The sequence below is a fragment of the Hoplias malabaricus genome, chromosome 17 (genome assembly GCF_029633855.1).
Source record: "Hoplias malabaricus isolate fHopMal1 chromosome 17, fHopMal1.hap1, whole genome shotgun sequence".
Lineage (NCBI taxonomy): Eukaryota > Metazoa > Chordata > Actinopteri > Characiformes > Erythrinidae > Hoplias > Hoplias malabaricus.
In genome coordinates, this window is record NC_089816.1 from 7,582,111 (window position 1) to 7,604,400 (window position 22,290).

The 22,290-nt window shown below is 41.4% G+C and overlaps 1 protein-coding gene across 6 annotated transcripts; it reads left to right on the forward strand.

Moving 5' to 3' along the window:
• The first annotated feature begins 315 nt into the window (after nt 1–315).
• Nucleotides 316–21,766, forward strand: insb (preproinsulin b). 6 transcript variants are annotated; one of them, XM_066649907.1, is made up of 4 exons: nt 316–410; nt 3,752–3,833; nt 19,835–20,027; nt 21,595–21,766. In XM_066649907.1, the coding sequence occupies exons 3-4, from the start codon at nt 19,835–19,837 to the stop codon at nt 21,738–21,740; spliced, it is 339 nt and encodes a 112-aa protein (XP_066506004.1). In that variant the 5' UTR covers nt 316–410; nt 3,752–3,833; the 3' UTR covers nt 21,741–21,766. The 6 variants fall into 6 exon arrangements, with proteins under 6 accessions (XP_066506004.1, XP_066506002.1, XP_066506006.1 ...); XM_066649905.1 differs by lacking the exon at nt 316–410 and adding an exon at nt 3,611–3,652; XM_066649904.1 differs by lacking the exons at nt 316–410; nt 3,752–3,833 and adding exons at nt 17,124–17,151; nt 19,453–19,627.
• The last annotated feature ends 524 nt before the right edge of the window (nt 21,767–22,290 follow it).

Sequence of the window (22,290 nt, forward strand, 5' to 3'; positions counted from 1 at the left end):
TGGTGTGAAATAGATCAAAATAATAAAAATAATAATAAAAAAAAAACATTAACAAATTAATTATCTGTAAACATGAAATTTCCAGCTGCATTTTTTCACATGCGCTTTAATCCAACATGTCTAGGTTCTTCCACTCTGGTGATGATAGGAACCAGGGGATAACGTATTTATAAATTTAACATGCTATTATGTACACTGTCCACCGGGTATTGCGTTGAAGGAGAGGGACGTGTTTCCCCCGCAAAATTGGAAACAGCTGCAATTGTCCCCTCCCAAAAAACTATAACACAGAGAAAAAAAAACGTTTTTTTTTTTTTCGCAGAATTGTATTTTGAAAGTGCGCCACCGAGGTTATTGCGCTTTGGCAGGAAGTCGGACAAGGTGGGTCTTCTTCCAGCCTTCGTTAAAGGGTAAACACCACTTAATGGACCTCCATGAATATTTCACATTATTTAAGTTACTGACATATATAAGTATGAATTAAAATGAAAATAGCTGCTTAATTTGCTTTAAAACTGACAATTTTATTAAACTGACGGAAAAACCCGAGCTCCTACGGAAAACGCGACTGTGACGTCACTGGTGGACAGCTGAACAACGCCGCGGTAAAACACTGTTATGACTGACTGTTATGACAGTTTCTAGCTAAATAACCAACATTATTCATGACAATAGCCTAGCAATACGATAAACTCAAATTTAGAGGTACCGTTATTCTTGTAAATGTGGACAACTACGTAGCCTAATATAATGTGAGCCACCGAGTTTAGTAAGTCAAGCTAACGTTAACTAACACCAACTAAAACAGGCGAAGTGAGTGTCCTTACCCTGTTTACCTCCATGTTACAGAGGCTCTTGAACACCTTTCGTTGGTGTCCTTACATGCCCATATTGTTGGAAAAGCGCCAGTGAAATGAGCTACAGATAACGGAGTGAGCGGAGGGTCCTTTCCAAAGTGTCCGTTTAAAGTTGACAAATGTAGTCCGTTTTCTAGATATTTTATTATATTATATATATAATATATTATATTATCTTTGGGTTATTTGTGCACAGATGTCCCACTGTACATTGAATGATTGCAGCCACAAACAACACACCTTTTCCTCATTTTGCATTAAATTAAGTGCAGCTTCTAGAGCAAACCTGGGCATTGTACGGCCCCCGGGCCGCATACGGCCCTTTGATTGACTCTGACCGGCCCGTGTAACGTTAATTGGAAATTACAAAATAAACATATTTTCTTATTTTACCTGATGCATGGACTGAAGCTGCATTGCTTTTATTTTGAAGTTGTTTTTTATTTACGTACATGATGACGCAAAACGTATATTGAGGCATGGGCGTGATTTGATCGTTGTCACTAGCAAGTCACAAGACGACTTTAGCCCTCAGAAATGTCTGCTCATGCTAAAAAAAGAAAGGTAGATGCCGAATGCAGGGTTTTCAACAAAAATTGGACTGCTAAGTATTTATTTACTGAAGTGAGAGGTAAAGCCGTGTGTTTAGTTTGCGGGGAGCAGATCGCCGTGTTTAAGGACTACAATTTGAGTCGGCATTACGAGACGAAACACGGGGAGAAATACAAGAACGTGACTGATGCTGAAAGGGCGCGGACATCGGAAGCTTTGCAAGCTAAACTGCAAAAGCAGCAAGACTTTTTTACCAAGCTTCTTTTTTATTTTTATTTGCATGTTTAGCGTGTTTTTATGATGCCGTTTTAGTGATTAATTGCCTTTCCCATTGTTTTGTGAAATTCGCTTGAATAAATTACATTTTTTGGAAGGCAACCTCATGTTTTCATTGCTTAATTATAACATATACTCTTACCAGCTTGTCAAAACAATGCTATTAACGGCTTTTTACAAAGAAGTACAGTTAATATTATGCAGAATTGAGATCAGCCTTTTGGCCGGCCCTCCACAATATTTTCTGTTTCTCATGTGGCCCCATGGAAAAAATAATTGCCCACCCCTGTTCTAGAGTGTTGTCCACCATCTACGTCACAGGCAAGACGCCTATTAGAGTTTCCCAACACCGTTGGGGGGGGGGGAACCAACGGTCTTTTAAACCTTATTCCTTCAATTAGTAAGAAATAACATGTTTTGACAATCAATAAACACAAGTTAGGAACTCAAATTCCACTGTATTTATTTGTTTGACACTTTCATATCGCTGGTGCTTAGCCTTTAAGGCGCCTGTTCAAATATAAAGCTGCTCCAATCACCAGCTTCACTGGCCTCCGCTTCACCGTCAGAGTCTGGTTTATAAAGTTAGTGTTTACCAGCTCTGGGCTTGAGGTCAGTAACGAGAGCTACAACAGATAATGACAGCTAATTACAGTTATTATATACAGTTAGTGAAACGCAGGAGAATCTGAGAGTTAGTGACCGTTAATATTAGCTGTGTTTATGCTGTGAGAATGCGCTCTAAACATGCAGCAAGCTAACGTTAGTCTCCGGCTGTGTCCCAAACTGCACTGAATAGTGTGCATCAAAACATTACACCAGCCTTAGCAGTGCTCTCTGTATTGTAGTATGTAAATGTACATAGTGTGTGGTTTGGGACACCGCCTCACTGTAACGTTAATGTTAATCAAATGCTGTATTTTACTGCCTTATCTAATCTGCTTAAAGCTAGTATTTTAGTTATGGGCTGGGCTTTGATTCAGCATATATAACTCCACATGTCATCCCCCAATATCAATATCAGTCACTCCTATGCCCTTGCTGTCCACATTTATGTTACAGTGAGTGTCCCTATTTTGATGTAGTACAATGGGTAGGGGATGAGATTCACACTAAGAACATGTGTCAGATAGACACATGTTTTATGCAGTGATAAACTGTTGAAAGAGGCCACTGCCACAGTACAGTCAGTCTCAACATAGTGTTATGGGTGAAACAGGCCAATTAGAGGAGTCTCATTCTAAGCCAAGTATTTAGGGAGGCTGTGGTCATGTTGTTCCACAAAGTTTTTTCCAGGAAAACTTGCTAAATTACTTAATAACTCTCATTATTTGTAAGAGGAAGAGCAAGGGTCCATTATTTCCTGTGGAGCCTGAAATGTTGCCTCATCCACAGAGACACTGTTTCTTTAAGACACTACAGAGAAGGCTGTTACTCTCCTGAAAGCTCCACTCATGGGGCTTTAACCTCTAAATCAGTGAGCTTTCCACACCTCTGTGTGTCAGACTGAGGAAAACAACCCAGGGAGAATGAGACACAGTATCTGGGGTGACTAAAACCAAGCTCTATATGACACACTCTCAGTGATTGTTTCTTCCACACATGGCATGACCAGATACTATGGGCATACTGAAAGCTTTAGGAAGAGTGTAAAACTGTGTTAAACTTTAAATAATAATAATATTTAAAAAAATAGATCTGAAATATGCAGCTTAACAGCTTAAGTCATAGTGATGCTTCACTGACCTGTAATAGGGAGAATTGAGCCTCTGTTATTGCTACATTGGGCTCGGCATGGCAGAAACTGCACTATGTAACTTCTGGAGGTGGCTAGGAAAACAACAAACAAAGGAGCAGAAGCTGTTACTGCACCAAAAAGGGTAATACTCCCGTTAAATACCCTTCATTTCAGACCATATGTTCGGTGGTGTCCACAAATATTTGTCCATTGATTACACTATACTAAGGTAAACTACCGCTGAGCCTCTGCAATGAAGTGAATATGTGAAATTTCATTCATTCATTCAATCATTTATTCATTGTCTGTAACCGCTTATTCGGTTCAGGGTCGCGGTGGGTCCGGAGGCTACCCGGAATCACTGGCCCAAGGCAGGAACACACCCTGGAGGGGGCGCCAGTCTTTCGCAGGTGCGACACACTGACACATTTTACACACCTTTTAAATCTAAAATTGCATTGTTGTCAAAAAGGTGTATAATTTGTTTATTAGGTTACATTGTTTCCGTTTAAACACATGCTCAAACTGAAACCTTTTTTTCATCTCCACGGCTAAGAGTGGACTAGCAAGCAGTGCTACTAAAAATTTAAATAGCTTATATGTGGTTCTTCATTCCAAGGGCTCAAGAAAGTGACCTAAGCTGCTTTGTATATTTCATGGATGTTCTGTCTTATTGCAACATGCTGCAGTAAAATCAGAAGGTGGTATTTTGTCCATATTGTGCTGTTAGAGTTTCCGCTGAGGACAGGGCTGAAAGAAAAGTGTTCGAAGCGATATGTGAGTAGGTGCAAGTGTGATCTATAAATGGTGAATGAGGCGGGTGCAGTGTGGAGACTCCTGGCAGGGCTCAGGTTCAGAGAAGAGAGGGACTGAAGGGGCTTGGGCAGAGATAGGCTTTGATACGGCCATGAGAATGAGGGATGTTCAGCACGCTGAGTAGTTCTGACACTGATAGATCACCTCTGGCTGACAAGCAGTTCAGTAATGGCGGTTTATCACAGCCAGGCAGCAGGCTGCACAGTCTGTTGCATGTGCACACAGACACACACACACTCCCACACACATACATCCAATAAAACTTGGATAACAGACAAACATACTTCTCCCCCTCAGAAATATTCTGTAAAGCCTAGATGTCCGAAACTAAGTCATACAGACTTCAAACACCTGTCGGAAAACACTGCCAAAGAATACAAGACATGTGTAGTGCTGCTAGAGCTCTCCATAATTAAAAAAGCTTCATCTCTATTGTCCAAAAAACAAAAAAGAAACTTGAAAAAAGCTCCAGGGTCCTGGGGCTGTGGCTTCAATCCCTTCCTTGTGTCACTGTCTTTAGGGAGTTTGGTGTGTTCTCCCTGTGTCTGTGTGGGTTTCCTCTGGATGCAATGTCCTCCAACAATCCAAAATAAAACGGAGAGAGATGGGTTATGAAAGTTGGATGTGGGTGTGTGAGTGAATGTGTGAGTGTGTGGTGCCCTGGGGTGTGTTCCCGCCTTGTGTCCAGTGTTTCCCAATGACCCACCGCAACCCTTAATAAGATGATGCCGTTACAGGAAATGAATGAATTAATGTTTCTGTGATGTCACAATTGATATATATTCACCTATTCACCCTCCTGCAGTTTAACCCTGACCATTCCAGCTTGGCTGTGTTCTTTTACATATCGCAGCCCAAAAGATATGATAACAAAGTCAGCTTGTTTAATTCTTGGCTAACGGCTGGAAAACAGCCATATAAAAGTGACTCATGATGTTTTTGGAACGTAAACCCACACTGACATTATAAGTGGACACATTATGCAAGAATAATGTAGGATATGGGCTCTTTAAAAATGTCCGTGCCACGACAGGGAGCAAGAAAAGGCAAACTAGACGAATGATAATTGAACAATCTATGGGAGGGTAATTCTACCCATTTGCCAAGACAAGTCATTATCTTCAAAAGACATAGATTTATAAATGACTGGGTAGGCAGTGCAAATGAGAGCTTTCAGCATTCCTCACCCATTAAGTGGGTGTAAACTACTTTTCATCATTGTACATGATGGAAGAAGCAGGTTATTTCCTGCCTCGGGCCACCTCTTCCACTCAGAGCCATATCTATGATTAAATCGGATGTTTTAGGCCAGAATTTACTTTGGGGTGAAGGAAAAGGAAAACTCCTGGCTGACGGCACTTCGGTGGGACACCTTAATTGCGCCAATGATTATCGGGCAGGATCTATTGCGGCCTCATATTTATCGGTGTGTCCACTTTTCATTATGGTGTTCATTACCGGGTATAAATAATGTACATAAATGTGCCGGCGCTCCTCGACACACTCCATAATATTGCCAAGCGATATCCATCTTGTCCGCAGTTATCAGACATTACCTTACTGAATTATGTCTATTAGTTGCTTTTCCGGCTTGCTTTCCCATCAGCTCTTTTTTTCCGCAGCGACGACAGCATTAACTTTTAGGTTTATTGCATCTTCTTTACCCAACATTGACCATTAATCTGCTTAATGGCTACCATGACCCCTTTCATCCAATTTCATAAACTAAAAATATTAATAAAGCACATTAAAGCCCCCTATTGTACAGGATCTTTTCATAAATCAGAAGGCATTTTTAAATGGATAGGCTGGGTGAGAGTAGGGCCGCAGGTTACTCTCATTCCTCTTGTTTATTTTATGTGCAGAGCCTTTTAAAGAAGACATCTGTTTTACATTTTAGCTCCAGAGGATTAAATCAGAGCAAACTAGACCTTTTTTTTGTTTTGTTTTGCTATGAAAAAGTCTCCTTAGCTGAACAGCATCAAGCTTTTCTTATTTCTTGTTGTAAAAAGGGTGAAAAGATGGCAATATTTGGTTATAAGGTGTTACTTCATGGCTTTTATTGGAGCTGGGGCTCATGGAATACGATGGTGTCCCCTGTGGGGCTGTTTGCCGCAGTAATGGTTTTGTTGCAGTGCGAAATGGCTATATAAAGCAGCATCAGCCGTGGTGGCAGGGATGCAGCTTTTCTTGAGGTGTGCAACATTAGTCGCAGGGTAAAACTGCAGCTTCTCTGCTCCACATTAAATAAAGAAGTGGCGTCACTGTATTAATGAGGGTCTGAGAGTGCTGAAGCCAGGCATATGCATGCACTGCAGTATGCTTTACGATGCGAGGAGCTGGCAAGCCATGATATTGGGAATTACAGCATGCAGTGCCCAGGGTCTAAGGCCGCTGAAATCAGCCAGTGGCTGAAAAGACTAATCCCTTTGATCAAGCCCCACCTGCCACACTGTCATAACTCCTGAGCCTCACACAGCTCATTTTCACAGCTCATACCTCCAAACCAAATCCCAGCAGAGCCTCCATCACGTCAGCGTCAGAACACGGACGCAAACCACGCTGCATCGTTTCTTAAAGATGTTTCAGCACGGTCTGTTTCCACTGCAAATAGAAGTGGCCTCAAGTTCTGTGCAAAGGTCAGGGACCATTTAATTTCCATATAGTTTCCTCCCACTGTCCTCTATAGATTGGTTAAACTGGCTGTGTGAGTGTGAGGCCCTGTGATGGATTGGCACTCTGTCCAGGGTGGGTTCCTGCTTTGTTCCCAATGATTCCATGTATGTTCCAGACCCACTGCAACTCTGAACAGGATGTTACTATAAAGAGGTCACAAAAAAACCAAATTGATGAATGAAAACAAATCTGTGGAAAAAACCTTTAAAAAATATTATTTAATAAGAATTTACAAAGAAAGTAAATGTTCAAATGAAGGTCCCATAGAAAAAATAATTAAATAAAAGAAGTAAGCAATCAGAAGGCGGTGGTGGTGCTCCAGGGACCTGGAGGTTGTGGGTCCCACCCCTGGTGACTGTTTGTGAGGAGTTTGGTGTGTTCTCCCTGTGTCTGCATGGGTTTCCTCCCACAGTCCAAAAACACACGTTGGTAGGTGGATTGGCGACTCAAAAGTGTCCGTAGGTGTGAGTGAATTGTTGTTGCCCTGTGAAGGACTAGCGCCCCCTCCAGGGTGAGTTCCTGTCTTGTGCCCAATGATTCCAGGTAGGCTCTGGACCCACTGCAACCCTGAACTGAATAAGCACTTACAGATAATGAATGAAGTAAGCAATCAGACAAATAAAAGGAATTCAGGGTTGAGCAGTAAAAGAAAATTGGACCTGTAAAATCAACACAGATTTAAGCACAAGATGTTTAAAAAGAAACTTGGGGCAAGTGCCTGTAACCTAATGCTGGAGGAACATGACACAGACCTTTTTTCAAAACAGTAGTACTCTTGAAACACAAAGAAAAAGGTAAGATGGGGGGCTGCAATAAAACTGATAGTAGCCAGCACTTGACATTCAGAGAACTGTGCTTGTAGATGGGGATGTTAATAGACTGTTGCATCAATAGAAAGATTCAAAGGTTCCTTCAGCATAAGCAAACAGCTTTGCCTCAGAATTTTAACAGGAGCCAAAAAAGAAATGATCAGCCTCTGGAGGAAAGGACTATGTTTTTGCACTTATGCCTGGATCAGACTACACGATATTTTTGTCTTTTATAACATTCATTATGTCATATTAGCGAACTACTACTCATTTGACACGGACCATGCTTCGATTGTGCTATGATTGTGGACCCGTTCCTGTGTGATTCGAGGAGGAAAGTATAGTCTCCTGCAAAGAGAACTCTTGGTGTCGTGGGGCGTCCCAGACTGATCGCTGATCTTTGATTATGTCATATTACACGAATGTTACTCGCTCCCAGCGTTAGGTTCTGATACTGGAAACCAAATCCCCGCATTACTGCAAACCTGAGGTCTTAAGCACTCACAATTGATGTCAACAGGGTGGGATATTTATATGGATACACCTTAATAAAATGGGAATGGTTGGCGATATTAACTTCCTGTTTGTGGCACATTAGTATACGGGAGGGGGGAGACTTTTCAAGATGGGTGGTGACCATGGCGGCCATTTTGGATCCAACTTTTCTTTTTTCAATGGGAAGAGGGTCATGTGACACATCAAAGTTATTGGGAATTTCACAAGAAAACAAAGGTGTGTTTGTTTTAACGTAACTTTATTCTTTCATGAGTTATTTACAAGTTTCTGACCACTTATAAATTGTGTTCAAAGTGCTGCCCATTGTGTTGGATTGTCAATGCAACCCTCTTCTCCCACTCTTCACACACTGATAGCAACACCACAGGAGAAATGCTAGCACAGGCTTCCAGTATCCGTAGTTTCAGGTGCTGCACATCTTGATGGTATGGTGTGGTATATGGGGTACAAAGATAGTGGGGCCATTCTTAATCAATGGAAACCTCAAAGCCACTGGATATGCGGAATTGCTACATGATGATGTGTTTTCCTCTTTATGCACTGAAGCTGGCACGTTCCCTGAGTTTTTCCAGCAAGATGGTGCACCACCACATTATGGGTGTCAGGTCTGAGCATTCCTAGATGAACAGTTTCCTGGAAAGTGGATTGGTCGTCGTGGGCCAGTTGAATGGCCTCCAAGGTCTCCCGGTCTGAGCCCCTTAGACTTTTATCTTTGGGGTCATCTGAAGGCAATTGTCTATGCTGTGAATATACGAGATGTGCAGCACCTGAAACAACGGATACTGGAAGCCTGTGCTAGCATTTCTCCTGCCGTGTTGCTATCAGTGGGAGAAGAGGGTTGCATTGACAATCCAACACGAAGCTATAAAATATGGAATAGTCCTGTAGGTGGACACTAAAAGATGTGTTCAATATTGAATATGAGATTCAATTTGTTTCTTATGAGGTTAGACTATTAATAGACAGGGGAAAAATCTTGGCAGAACAGCTGGTGCGTCAGTGTGAACCCCACACCTCCTCACCTCCTCAGGGGTGCAGACAGTGGGTACTAATAGTTCTACCTAGAGCAGCCTCAGAAATAAATATATTTGGTTCCTAATTCTTATACTATACTTTAGATATAAATATTACCTGAATGTGTCCTTTGTGAATCCTGTTTATCTGCGTGCTGTTCTTTTAAATTCTCAAATCGCACCCAAAAGTTGTTTGACTGTCCTGCATGCAAATCTATCACATATTTTTGGTATTGTTGCCTGAGGAGTTGTAAGCAGGCCTTTAAGCCTAAGGAGCAGAGAGAAGGAGGGAGGAAGGGAGGACAGATAGCTTCTTGAATTGGCCCAAACAGTAAATATGCTGTTTTCATTAAAGCTGATTAGCTTACACACCCTACTTGCAATCATCTATAAAGGGCAAACCGATAACAGGAATTTCATTCAATGCAGCCGTTATTTACAGTATAACAATGTTTCTGCTGTCATAACAAAAAGAAATTAGCCTCAGCCCAGCAACTTACTCATAAAATGCACAATGTTAATTTCAGGAGCAACCACAATCCCAGAGGAAAAAACACCAGACACCTATTCTTTTTTTGATGCAGGGGAATATACGAAAGGTTAGCCCCCTATTCATAAAGGTCTAGTGATGTCTCTGGGCAGAACATTTGTCAAAAGGGATCTTGGGGGTGGGGTTTTCTCATCTCATCTCATCTCATTTTCTTTTCCGCATAATGCAGATACTAATCTTGGAGTCAGGGGCATGGATTCTCCCTAACTAAAGGCTTCTTATGGCTACCACCATAGCGACTGTACTTACGAGTTGATATACAATCTGTGATTCCACTAGAGTAAATAAAACATAAGATAATATATCTCCACTCCATATGCATGAAAACAGACATACAGAATGGAAGATGGGCAACAAAAAACTCAGAACTGAAGATGAGCTGTACTCAGTAGCCAGGAGATGCATCCCTGGAGTTCTCTAAGCATTATTCGTTGTCTATACACATATCCCTCTCTCCATTCCATGCAGCGCTTTGTTTTCTAAAGGAATATTCAGTGTTTCCGGATGTGCACATGTGGAAGGGCATGGGCCTTATCACTAGGCGTCTTGTACATGAAATAATGAATCAAAAGTATGGCAGCATGCATAAGCAATGAGCATAACCACACATCCTAACATCTATATTCAAAAAGGAACGCCTATTAACATTCTACCCGGAGATCAGAGGGATTTACGCTCATATGCATTGCATCCAATTCTGGGCACGTTAGCTAGTGTTGATTTTAATATCAAAGCCCTTCAATCATTAAGAGAAGCAGTCAAGATCTCATTATTGTGGAATGGAGGACGCGGCGTGGAGCACACCTGCCAATTATGGAACTCATTTACCTAGACAAAGCCAAGGTAGCCATAGAGTGTCTAGGAGACTGGGGCAGAATGGACACAAGGGCAGAGGAACATCAGAAACGAAGGCTTTGATCTTGCTTATTCATATTTTCCCAAATCCAATGGGACAAATTTTAGACCACCACTCAATGTTCTCAATTACTGCATATGTATGATTAAGCCTGGGGTGGTCCGTTCTCCTGGTGCAACTTAGAAGGCCAACAAATTAGCACCGAGATGTCTCTTCATTTGTGAAACATTCCCTCAGCTTTGATGGAGCTCTAAACCCACACAAATGTTCAGGTGGCCACCTGGGTCAGTCCAAAATTTGACCTGAAATTTACTGCCCTTTCTTTCATCTTTACCCTTGGCATAATGTGAGTTGTGAGAGGATTTAATTTAAGAAATTACAAAACAGCAGGACTCAGGAGCCCCACAGGTAGCACAGGCCAACCCCTAACTCCCCCCAACCCACCCCTACCAACCTGAAATAGCAACATTAAGCAAAGACAATGTGTAATGCTGAGGGATAATGAAATCTTGTGCTATGCCGTTGGAGAGATTTGGTTCAGTGTTCTGTTTGACCTCCTACAGCGAGGTTTGAAATGCAAGGACACACACACACTCTCACACAAAAAAATGTGCCATCAAAAAACGTCTTGCTGTCGTCGCAGAGTGTCCCTCATCAGCACATCAAAAACCGCATTAGCATTCCACTGAAGCTGGCTTTTGTTTCAGCCACATTATACTTCAGCAAACAAATGATCGCCATTGACTGGCCCAGTGTGGAGCTGTCCATGTTCAACAGCTGAAAACAAAAGACTTAGACAAAGGCGTTCTCTCTGGTGTCTGCAGAGTGCTGCAGTCCAGGCATGGTCGTGCTAGAAATAAAGATCCTATAATCAGGAGATTTCTCAGTTTTGTTGTTGTCAATGACACCCTCTTTGAAAACATATCCAATATGCAGGACTCTGCAAGTTCTGAGACCACCCTTCTTTTATTCAAAGCCTAGTCCAAACATGGATGGAGAGTGAGGGGGGTTGAGCTCTTGCCACCCGCTGTCGTTGGATACTTAGCTGAACCTATGTGTGCTTTTACGTCTTTTATACCCTTATTTCCTACACAAAACATGGGAATTTCTTTTTTAATTCATTCGAGAACTTACATTTACGTTTTGGCATAGCTGCTCCAGATGAGGGTAGGTACTTGAGATTTGCCTGACGTAAACAAGGAATACTGACGTGCAGACTGACCAATTAAATGTTTACAGAGAAGGTTATTGACCAATAACGGTAGCTCTACAGTCAGCCCGCCCAATCAGAAGATTTTAGGTTACTTCACCACGCCCCCTTCTCACTCAAGCGAACCAAACGGAGTAGGGGAGGGCGGGACTAGTTTGTGAATGAAACGCTTCTCGAAGTTCTATGTAAGCTCTAGAAAAACAAAATCCCGGACGTTTGTGAAATTCCGCCCGGACATTTTTTAAGTCTAAAAAAGAGGACATGTCCGGGTAAAAGAGGACGTCTATCTAATGGTCATGCGAGACCTGGGATAACACCAAAACTGCCTCCATCAGATAAATGAAACTGAAATCAGAATGAGCCCAGAACACGTCACTGGATATATTTGGGATCACTTGCATCATGAGAAAAGGTAGCATAGTGGCATTGGAGTCCTGTGTTTTGACACTGCTTGTGAAGAGGTGATGTGTTCTCTCTGTGTTGAATGGGTTTCCTTCGGGTGCAGTCCAGAAACACATGCATGTAAGTGGGTTAACTTTGAGAAATTACCCACAGGTGTGAGTGAGTTGCATCCAAGTGTGTTCCTGCTTGCATCCAGTGGCCTCTTTTTCCACTGCAGGCCCAACGTCTGTGCTATTATTTTTTCTTTTTGCCATGTTGCCTAATCATTGCCAGATTGTTTGTGTGGTAATAAGTATACAACAGTTGCTGTCATCAAACATGTCCGGTCTCAAATTCCCACTATGATTTCACAGAGTTAAAAAGTTAGCATGCTACATTGCGAAGTGGAACATACCAATTAAATGCCAAATAAATAAAAATATAAAGACACCAGAATACGTGACACAAAGCTGATAAAGATATGTAGCAGATGCCAAAGTCACTAAACCCTTCCCCCGAGTGATTCTAGGGCGCTAAAGAAAGTTTTAAGCATTCCGTTCTTGAATGTGTCCTTATGGAAAAGCCATCAGAAAAGTCACTTTCCATGGTCAGACCCATTTGTCCCTGCAGTGGAAAAGAGGGCACTGGACCTACCATCACCCTAATTATAAAACAAAAAACAAGACTAGTCATGACTTGACTGGCTTCTGTAGCACCGAAAACAAATCATGGTTCAATCTATTATGCAATGCCGGATCATCAGTACCATGTTATTTGAGAGTTCCTGTTGAAATTTGATATTTACATAATTACATACGTAATTCATTTTAACTCAGCATCTGGAGGTATTTGGACAGATGAGAGAACACAAAGTTAAAAAGCATGAATACGGTTGAGGATACTGCTGTTTTCCTGCTACGTATGCCGGTAATATTGATTTATTTGTATGTTTTAGATATATTACTTAAGCTTCTTTCTCAAACTTCCCATTCCACCTTAAAAGATACAGAACTTCTGAAAGAAAACAAAGCAGTAGGGGAGTTTGTTTTGCTGTGAGAACAGCGTTTCTTCCAAATCATCTACAGTCCCTTTAACTGTGCAATAACCACAGTGCAAACCATGCATGTTCTCTGTGAGGAAATCTATGCATTCAAGCTATGCTCTGTATCTCCACAACAATGAGTTTGCAGGTATGGCTGGAGCAGGCCGTTACGTGTCCACATCAATAGTTCTTGCTTCAGGTGTGTTCGTACGAGATGAGAGAGTGCTAGACTGGCCCTACTGAACCTCCAGCAGCCCGGATGCCGGGATCGATTTTCTCTTATTCATTTTCATGAGCAAGATATAGTTCTTTCAAGTTGTACAAAGCTAAACCTACTAATAAGCCTGGGGTCCACCACAAGGCCCACTTCCGCAAGGATAAGATACTGTACATCCCACATGAAATAGCTCTATGGGATTTTTACAGTGCATGAGTATTCTACTCAGAATCAAACTGTACTGACTGCTAATACTAGCATCAATATTGCCCCCCAACAAATCATTCCAGCCACATCTTGGGAACAAATCTGAAACTCTCAGCTTTCACAAGGAATAGCCATCTGTTCCTGTATCCTCTTTCTGTATTCTCACAGCACTCCATCATGGACGTTTAATGACCTTCAGGAGGCCTCTGAGATGGCGGGAGAGATATGAGTGGACCCCACACACAGAGGGCAGATGAGACAGGGAGCTTTGTGGATTCCTCTCATGCGCCCCTCGGACCTGGCCGATGCAGTGCGGGGGAACCCGCGGACCTCATTACTTCATTACAGCCCAGGCCTGACCTCCCCATGAGCCGCTCTCTGACTGCCCCTGGTCCTGACTGACCCGGCTGAAAGGACTGCAGAGGCAGACTCGGCTGTATTGATCTGCCTGACCTCTAGAAGACATCTCCCGGCAGCAAAACTCGTGCTAGTCTGTAAGCTAATAAAAACAACAAAAATAAAAACCCACCTCTCACAGTAACAGTATCGTGCACATGAGCTCTGAAGCATACGCCTGCAGTTTGGTCTAAAGATGGAGAAAATCCAGGGAGTGTACAGGGGAAAATGTAAGAGTCTTGATGTGGAAACTGTCTGTATCCAGATCCAGTGGAGGATAATAACTGCACTTCTATCTGGTTTGCTACTTCAGTAGAATTTGGATGTATGTGTTCCTTTGTAGAAGTGGATCTTCAGATGATGACACTTTTACTCGTAAAAAAAAGGTCTCTACAGAGCACAAAGTACATCTGTACAATGGTCCTGGAACTGGAATACCACAGCCTCGCACATCCTCTCAACACACCTCATGGAATTAATGAACAGATTAATAAACACTTACTACACTGGATTAGTTATTGTATGTGGAGGCATCACAGTGGCCTTGAACGTAGAGTTGCAGCCACAAAGCTCAAGGGTCCTGGGTTTGATCCTTGCCTCTCAGGATTTTGGTGTATTTTCCCTGTGTCTGTTTGGGTTTCCCTTTAATATTGTGGTTTTCTTCCCACAACCCAAGGGTCTTTTACAGTTACAGAAGATGAATGTATGAATGAATGTGCAGTGATGGCGTTACCCAACTTGTATATATGGTAAAAGAAGACTTTGTTATTGCCATCCCCTGCCACTTTCAAGCATTCTGTTTTATTGTTTTAGTCTAACACTATTACAAACAGAGAGGAATAGCACATACAAAGCCTTCAGATCATAAGCTAATAGATGCTAGATGTAATACGAGGTCCCACTGCAGTTCTATAGGGGACTAATTGTATTTCTTCTAGAAATGTTTAGTTCCATTTGTGTCTTTATTTTATTAAAGGATCTGTGCCTTGTACTGGAGAACAGCCCTGGGATTCTCTAGTGATGATTGACATTTATGATTTTCTCATCTGTCTTGCAGAAACTTAATGGCTGACAGCTGAGAAAATGCTTCATCTCTGTCCGTCAGTAACATGAAAATGCTTTAGCTTTGACAAACACAAATAAAGGTTAAAGAGCAACTCCATTCAAAGGTGGTTCATTTACAAGGAAGCACATGTTCTGGAACTGTTTGTACTGTTTGTTATTGAGCGTCCAAGTAAAAGACTCAAGGGAAGTGAAAAGCTCTTAAGGCCAGAGAGAATCATTTTCAGGCGAGGGAAAAAAAACACCCCAAAACTTCCACAGCAACATCAATCAAAATGAGGATCACATGGAAATAAGAAAATGAGACAACAACTCAATTCCAGTGATTTACATTCCATTTCTACCTCGTCAGATTTGGGACAAAGAGGGCAATTACATACAAGTTAGAAACCCCCTCCCCCCTTTTTCCTTTTCAGAGATAAAAAAAGGAGCCATGCATGTGTCTCGTTGTCTTTTTTTTTTCCACAGGGATTTGTCATATCTAAGAAATACAGCCATTTTCTCAACTGTCAAGCCTTTCCTTCACCACACTCTATCACTCTACGACAGCATTCATCACGTTCTCGAGTCTGCAGGACAAGTAGGTAAGAAGGAAGAGGGAAAAGAGGACTCAATTTAACAAGTCATTTCAGAGCAGGTCATAGCTTCACAAGACATCCTTCATAAGGCTCTACTTTAGTATGCAGCGAGATATGTTGGAGTGAAGGCCGCTGAAAAGTGCTCGCGTTGGGATAGTGTGTATTAGGGGTTTGAGGGATGGTGGCGTGAGTGAGGGAGGTCATGACAGAGGTTAGTGTCGAATTACAGCCTGTCACTGTCTGGACAGGGCAGCAGCAGCAGTTGCAGAGAGACCCTGTCAGAGTGCAGAGGGCGACACGCCCACAGGCCCACCACAGCAGTGTCAGAGGAGTGCTCCACGGTGCCTGTCCCCTGTCCCACAGAAAACAGAGCTGACTGCCCTCACCACTTTCCACTTCCCTCAGGTCAACAGCCACTGGCACAAATTACCACAGAACATATAAACATGCCACATCAAAACATTCAAGAGCCACATATTTCTTTAAATCTGCTCACTCTGTGGTACCACTTAACCCTTTAAGGAGCAGCATGTTTTATATATCATTGCTGTCCAGTTAAAAATAAGAATCTATAGTTTTGTGGATTTTTAGTTTACTACATCATTTAAACAGAGCAGCCCTCCTTCACATAGGAAAATATCTTGAAGATGGACCAATAAAAATGTTCCAAAATGACTTGGATCCAAATAGTTTTACATTCACTTAAATTGAAATGTAAGGTTTTTCCTTCCCCTGTAACAATTTAATTCTATTATTACATTATTATTATTATTTTAATATTCCACACTTTTTGTAACTGCTGTTTAGTATAAACAGGTCATGTTTAATATATATATATATATCACTATGATAGATAGCTATTATTTTACCACTTATTTATGAAAATATGCCTATTTTGGAGTTTTTAAATGTACAATGGTGGTGCCTCCAATTACTAAATGGTCTGTATTCATACTAGGTTTTGATTTAATACACCCAAGATGAAATCCATACACTTAAACTGAGATGAACCCACACATACGCCCTAAGCCGGCGTATTTAACTAATCTAGGGTGACCAGACGTCCTCTTTTATTTTTACTTTTAAAAAAATGTCCGGGCGGAATTTCACAAATGTCCGGCATTTTGTTTTTCTAGCGCTTACATAGAACTTCGACAAGCATTTCGTTCACAAACTAGTCCCGCCCTCCCCTACTCCGATTGGTTCGCTTGAGTGAGAAAGGGGCGTGGCAGCCTAAAATCTTCTGATTGGACGGTCTGACTGTAGAGCTACCGTTATTGGTCGATAACCTTCTCTGTAAACATTTAATTGGTCAGTCTTCACGTCAGTAGTCCTTGTTTACGTCAGGCAAAGCTCATGTACCCACCCTCGTCTCGAGCAGCTATGCCGAAACGTAAATGTAAGTTCTCGGATGAATTAAAAAAGAAATCTCCATGTTTTGTGTAGCAAATAAAGGTGTAAAGGACCTAAAAGCACACATAGGTTCAGCTAAGCACACAACGGCAGCGAGGGGCGTGACCTCAGCAGTAGCTAGTTCCACTGGTCTTAGTGCTATCCTGAGCTAGGTTAGCGAGCGCATTAATGAGAGTCACTTATGCATGCCTGGTAGTAAAGTGCAAATAATAACAGAACATTATCGCCACTCCACTCATTTTACAGCAGCATCTTTATAGTTTGGCGTGGTATCAAGCTGACAACACAACTGAAAAGGCTGTAGTTGTTCCGCTGACCACAGAAAACAACATAGAACTTATTTTAACACACTCAGCCTTTTTGTTTTCTACCCCCCCAGACCCACCCACAGTCTACGTCATGAGACCAAGTTATTAGGTTTACATATATTTATTTTTTAAATAAAATGTTTATTTTCTCTTTTTCATATTATACCAATTAAAATGACATAATGTTGGAATTTTTAATGGCAATAATAGGCGGCAAGGTCACACAGCTCCAGGGACCTGGAGGTTGTGGATTCCCACTCCGGGTGACCGTCTGTGAGGTGTGGTGTGTTCTCCCTGTGTCTGTGTGAGTTTCCTCCCACAGTCCAAAAACACACGTTGGTAGGTGGATTGATAACTCAAATTCCCGCCTTGCACCCAGTGATTCCAGTTAGGCTCTGGACCCACCGTGACCCTGAACTGGATAAGCACTTTCAGATAATGAATGAATGAATATATTTTACATAAAAAAGGCTTTAAACATCTGTACAGTTATAAATGAAACAAAATTTGATTCTTACTAAAGTACATCTCTTATGAAACGAGGTCCTGAATTAATACCTGAATTAACTCTTTTATACTCATTAGAGATGTACGAGTGCTCCTACAGGTACCTCCAGAGCCTTGGGGTCCTGGCTTCAATCCTCACCTCAGGTTTGGTGTCTTCATTGAGTTGTCCATGTGTTCCGGTTTCCTCCAATATGCTAAAAACACATTCTGGTGGATTGAGTGATTGGCTGTGTAAAGTTTCACATGTTAGAGTTGGTTACGGCCTGGTGTCCTGTCTAGGGGTGCATTTTCTACCTTGTGAGTTCAATTCTCTACTAAATCCTTGCTGTGTGGTGATCATACTTGCACAGGTGGTGGATATTGCACATTGGTGGTTAAGGCAAGCCCCTAATGTTCCAAAGATAGTAAAGTATTTACGTGTTTAGAAAACACTCATTTCAACTATATACGGAGTACAGAGTAAAACGAGACAACGTTCCTCTGGGACCGTGGTGCAACACAAAATGAGTGCAGATAAACAGTGTAATACAAGTACTAGGGTAGACAGACAGTACAATACAATACAGACCAACGTGTAATCTGTGTTTTCTGTAGAAGAAAGTGTTCCTGGTAGCAGCCACAGAACAACTGTGAATAACCATGTTTTCAACTGAACTCATGGTGTCCCAGGTGTGTTTCTTGCGGACTGGTTTCAGGAAGCTCATGATGTCACTGGAGCGTGTTTACAGTATTGAGAAATGGCATCTTTGTAATTCGTCCGAAGGAAATATTTTTCACAGAGTAGAGAAAATCTAAAATGGCTGTATTGTTTGGAGTTAACTGCATCAACAGCAAGAACTGAATGGATGTGGATGGCTTTGTCACCTTCAAATGTAAATTGTGTAGCGGTGGGGGGCAGGGTTTGGAGGTGGTAAGTAGACACAGCCAAGCAACTGGGAGTGGGCAGACATCTCCTCCAAGACCCTTATAAAGTCACAAGGAAGATATTTACTTCCTGAATTTAACATACTGGGGGGAAAATAAGTATTTTAAATATGCAAAACGGTATATATGGGACATGCTTATATTTAATTTCACCAAGGGTGACCAAATTTGCATACAACCGCATGCAGCTTCTCACCACAGGCAGTCAGAATTAGCATTTTATCTGTCCCTTGATGTTAGCCATTACAATAACAGCTGAAGTGTCAGCTGAGGCTTTACACCATTGCATTTAAGAAGTCCTTGGATATAAGAAATTTTAAGTCTGTAATGATTTTTTTTTAAATCCATTTAACAGAGTCAAGTGACAGTTTCATTACATTTGACCCAAGTAGTTAGACAGCTGATACACATTAGTTGGAAGCTACAGTACCTGATGTTACTGATATGTAGATAATATATAAACTACAACCTTAATTTAATGGATATTTTTTCTTATTTGGAAGCCGGGTATCTCCCTGACGTGCATTACACCTTGACTTCTGTCTTAGCCTGTTAGATCAGCTGGGAACCTGATGCCATGCTTAAGGTGTCCACGCATTACATTAGAACCTTTGTTCTTCTGATGATGCTGTCAATGGCTGAAGGCTGTAGTAAGTGGGAGCTATAAAAGCCTGCTCCAACTTCTCAGTCACTTCAGTGCTTCTGGCATCTGCCCTGTAGCTGGTGAGTCACCCTGCTGTCAGCAAATAAGTGCTCTTATTTGAATCTTAGTTACTAAACTAGATATATTTTAATAGTATAGGTGCACTATGCAGAAGTCTGATTACAGGGCCTAGATTAAGTCTAAGCTAACTAGATTAAAAATAAAAATTGCTTATAGTAACTAAACTCCAGGTCTACGCCTAATCTGTCTGTGGATATCCTTTTTAGATGCTGTCTGCCATGGCCCTGTTGCTGCAGGCAGGTTTTGCACTGCTACTCCTGGTGCCTTTTCCAGGTACTCATTCTACTCCATCTCAGCACCTGTGTGGCTCCAGCCTGGTGGATGCTCTCTACTTTGTTTGTGGAGGCAGAGGCTTGTTTTACGGCAGCAGAAGACAGAGGGAAGTTCCAGCTTTGCTAGGTGAGAACTGCTTTCCCAAACACGCCATTTTCTTACATGGTCAATTGAGCAAGATATGTTTGTCCAATATGTGCTTACTTAAATTCGCAATACAGCATACATAAACAGGTAGCTACGGGTTTAATCAGTCCCACACACACCTGGCACCTGGCCTGGGTGATCCAATCATATACGGCTAGCACCGAATACAGGTGTGAAAGAGGTACAATGCGTCTCGAGGACACATTCTAATCTGATCACTCAGACCACATTCAGAGGTGTCAGAGACACACAGACATCTTTATTGTATTACTGTAACGTGTAAACACAGAAGGGTTTAGATGCTTCTTTGACAGCTCTTTGTTTATTCTAAAGTTTCACATTGTAAACAGTGAGGGCAGGAAGGTTGCTGGGCTGAAGGATGGAAACCTGCCTGGTAATATTTGTCATAACGATCTAAAATATAATTATATACAGGTTTAAACTAATTAAAGTTGACTGTTCAAGGTTTCTGGGTGTGTGTAATGAGTAATGAACTGGTTAAGTGTTGACCCCCTCCCTTTGAGGCACAGACTGCAAGAGTTTACCCAAATGAGTGTAAATTATGTAAGAAATCCAATCACACTCAGTCACAAAGAGGCATTTACATGATAAGTGAGAAGAGTTGTGTGCTTTGGCAGTCATTTGTGATTTGATCACCCGAGACATGGCAGGTGTGAATGGGACCCTAGTGTTTAGACCTTAACTTGTCAAGAGAGCATTCATATGTCTCTTTGTATGGAGACTTTCTACCAGTGGAGTGGTGAGCACCAGAGATGGGAAGGTAGGGCTTGCTTTATCCTGCAGCTAAATCTTAATTTTGAAGGTTAATCGTGAAAGGGTGCATTCATTAACTTCTACATTTGGACTGCAGTCTGCTTGGTCACATTCAGAAAAAGAGTTAAAGGACAAAGAAATTCTGAACAACCTCTTGCTTCTTTAAATAAATAAATAAATAAAGCTATTCAACTGGCAACGATGACTGAAACAATTAAAGAAAATGAGAATCACCCAGAAACTGACAGAATAACAATTGGCAAAAAAAAGACAAGCTGTGAAATGCTTTACAGATCGACACACAGCTTAATCTGAGAAAGCCAAGTTGAACCTTGTGTGGCAGCATTTTTGATTCCATTCTATCTAAGCTTTAAATAAATAGAATATTGTCTTTATACTGCAGAACACATAAAGAACAGTCTTAGAAACATGGCACTTTAAAAAGGTTCTTTGGCAAAGACAATGGTTTACATAGAACAATTAAAACTCAAAGAACTACTTCATTGTTCCTCAGGGAGATTGAACCATGTACAAATTTTGAAATTTGTTCTATATAAAAAGCACCGTTTCAAGTTTAACTTTCCAAAAATAGTTATACAGCAATTCATACATGCCCCATATGCCCAAAGAACCATTTAATGATGAAACAATATTTTGAAATTATACAAAATGGTATACATTTTAGGACCAATTAAATTGTATTTTTTGAGTTCTTTTTAGAGTCAACATTATGCCACTGTATTTACAATAAATGCACATTTCTCCACTCTAGCTGTCCTCTCAAGGAACTCTGGTCATGAGAACATGGCGGGAGGTAGCCTTCTGAAGAATTTGAAGCTGAAAGTCAAGAGAGGGATTGTGGAGCAGTGCTGCTACAGGCCCTGCACCGTCACCCACCTGCAACTGTACTGCAACTGACCACAACTGCAGAGTGTACATCTAAACTTGGGTTGTAGAAGAAGACTGACCTTGACTTCTAAATAAATCAAGTGCAACAAAATTGTGCCAGTTTCTTTGCAAAACACAATCCAGAAAGCAAACATTTTCACCAATGAAAGAAGGGTCAAATATATACAGAAAGGGCTTGGACAAAATCAAAAGGCTTGTGATCTGTAGAACGTTAGGGCCCTCTACTGGACAGGAGCTCAAACACCACCAAGACACTACATCAAATTTAATACTTCTCATTATAACCAACATAAGACTCCATGACACTCGCCCAATTATGGAAACAACACATATTTTCATAATTTTTCCAAGTTCATATCACTCTAAAGTTAGATGGAAGCAGCTCTTTTTCGGTTTGTTCCATTTCTTAAACCCTAAAAAATGAAAACACACCAGAATATGGCCCACACATTAAACCTGCACATCTTAGTGTTAAAACTAGGTGGAGCCTTGATCAGTGCAGCGTATCCACTAAAACAAGAAATCAAAGTTAAGTTTCCTGGAATGACTAGAAATGGCA

Excerpts from the sequence above, each read along its gene's own strand:
- insb (XM_066649907.1), top strand. The coding sequence starts at position 19,835 with ATGCTGTCTGCCATGGCCCTGTTGCTGCAGGCAGGTTTTGCACTGCTA. Across the intron at positions 20,028-21,594 it reads GGAAGTTCCAGCTTTGCTAG|CTGTCCTCTCAAGGAACTCT; the intron begins GTGAGAACTGCT and ends TCTCCACTCTAG.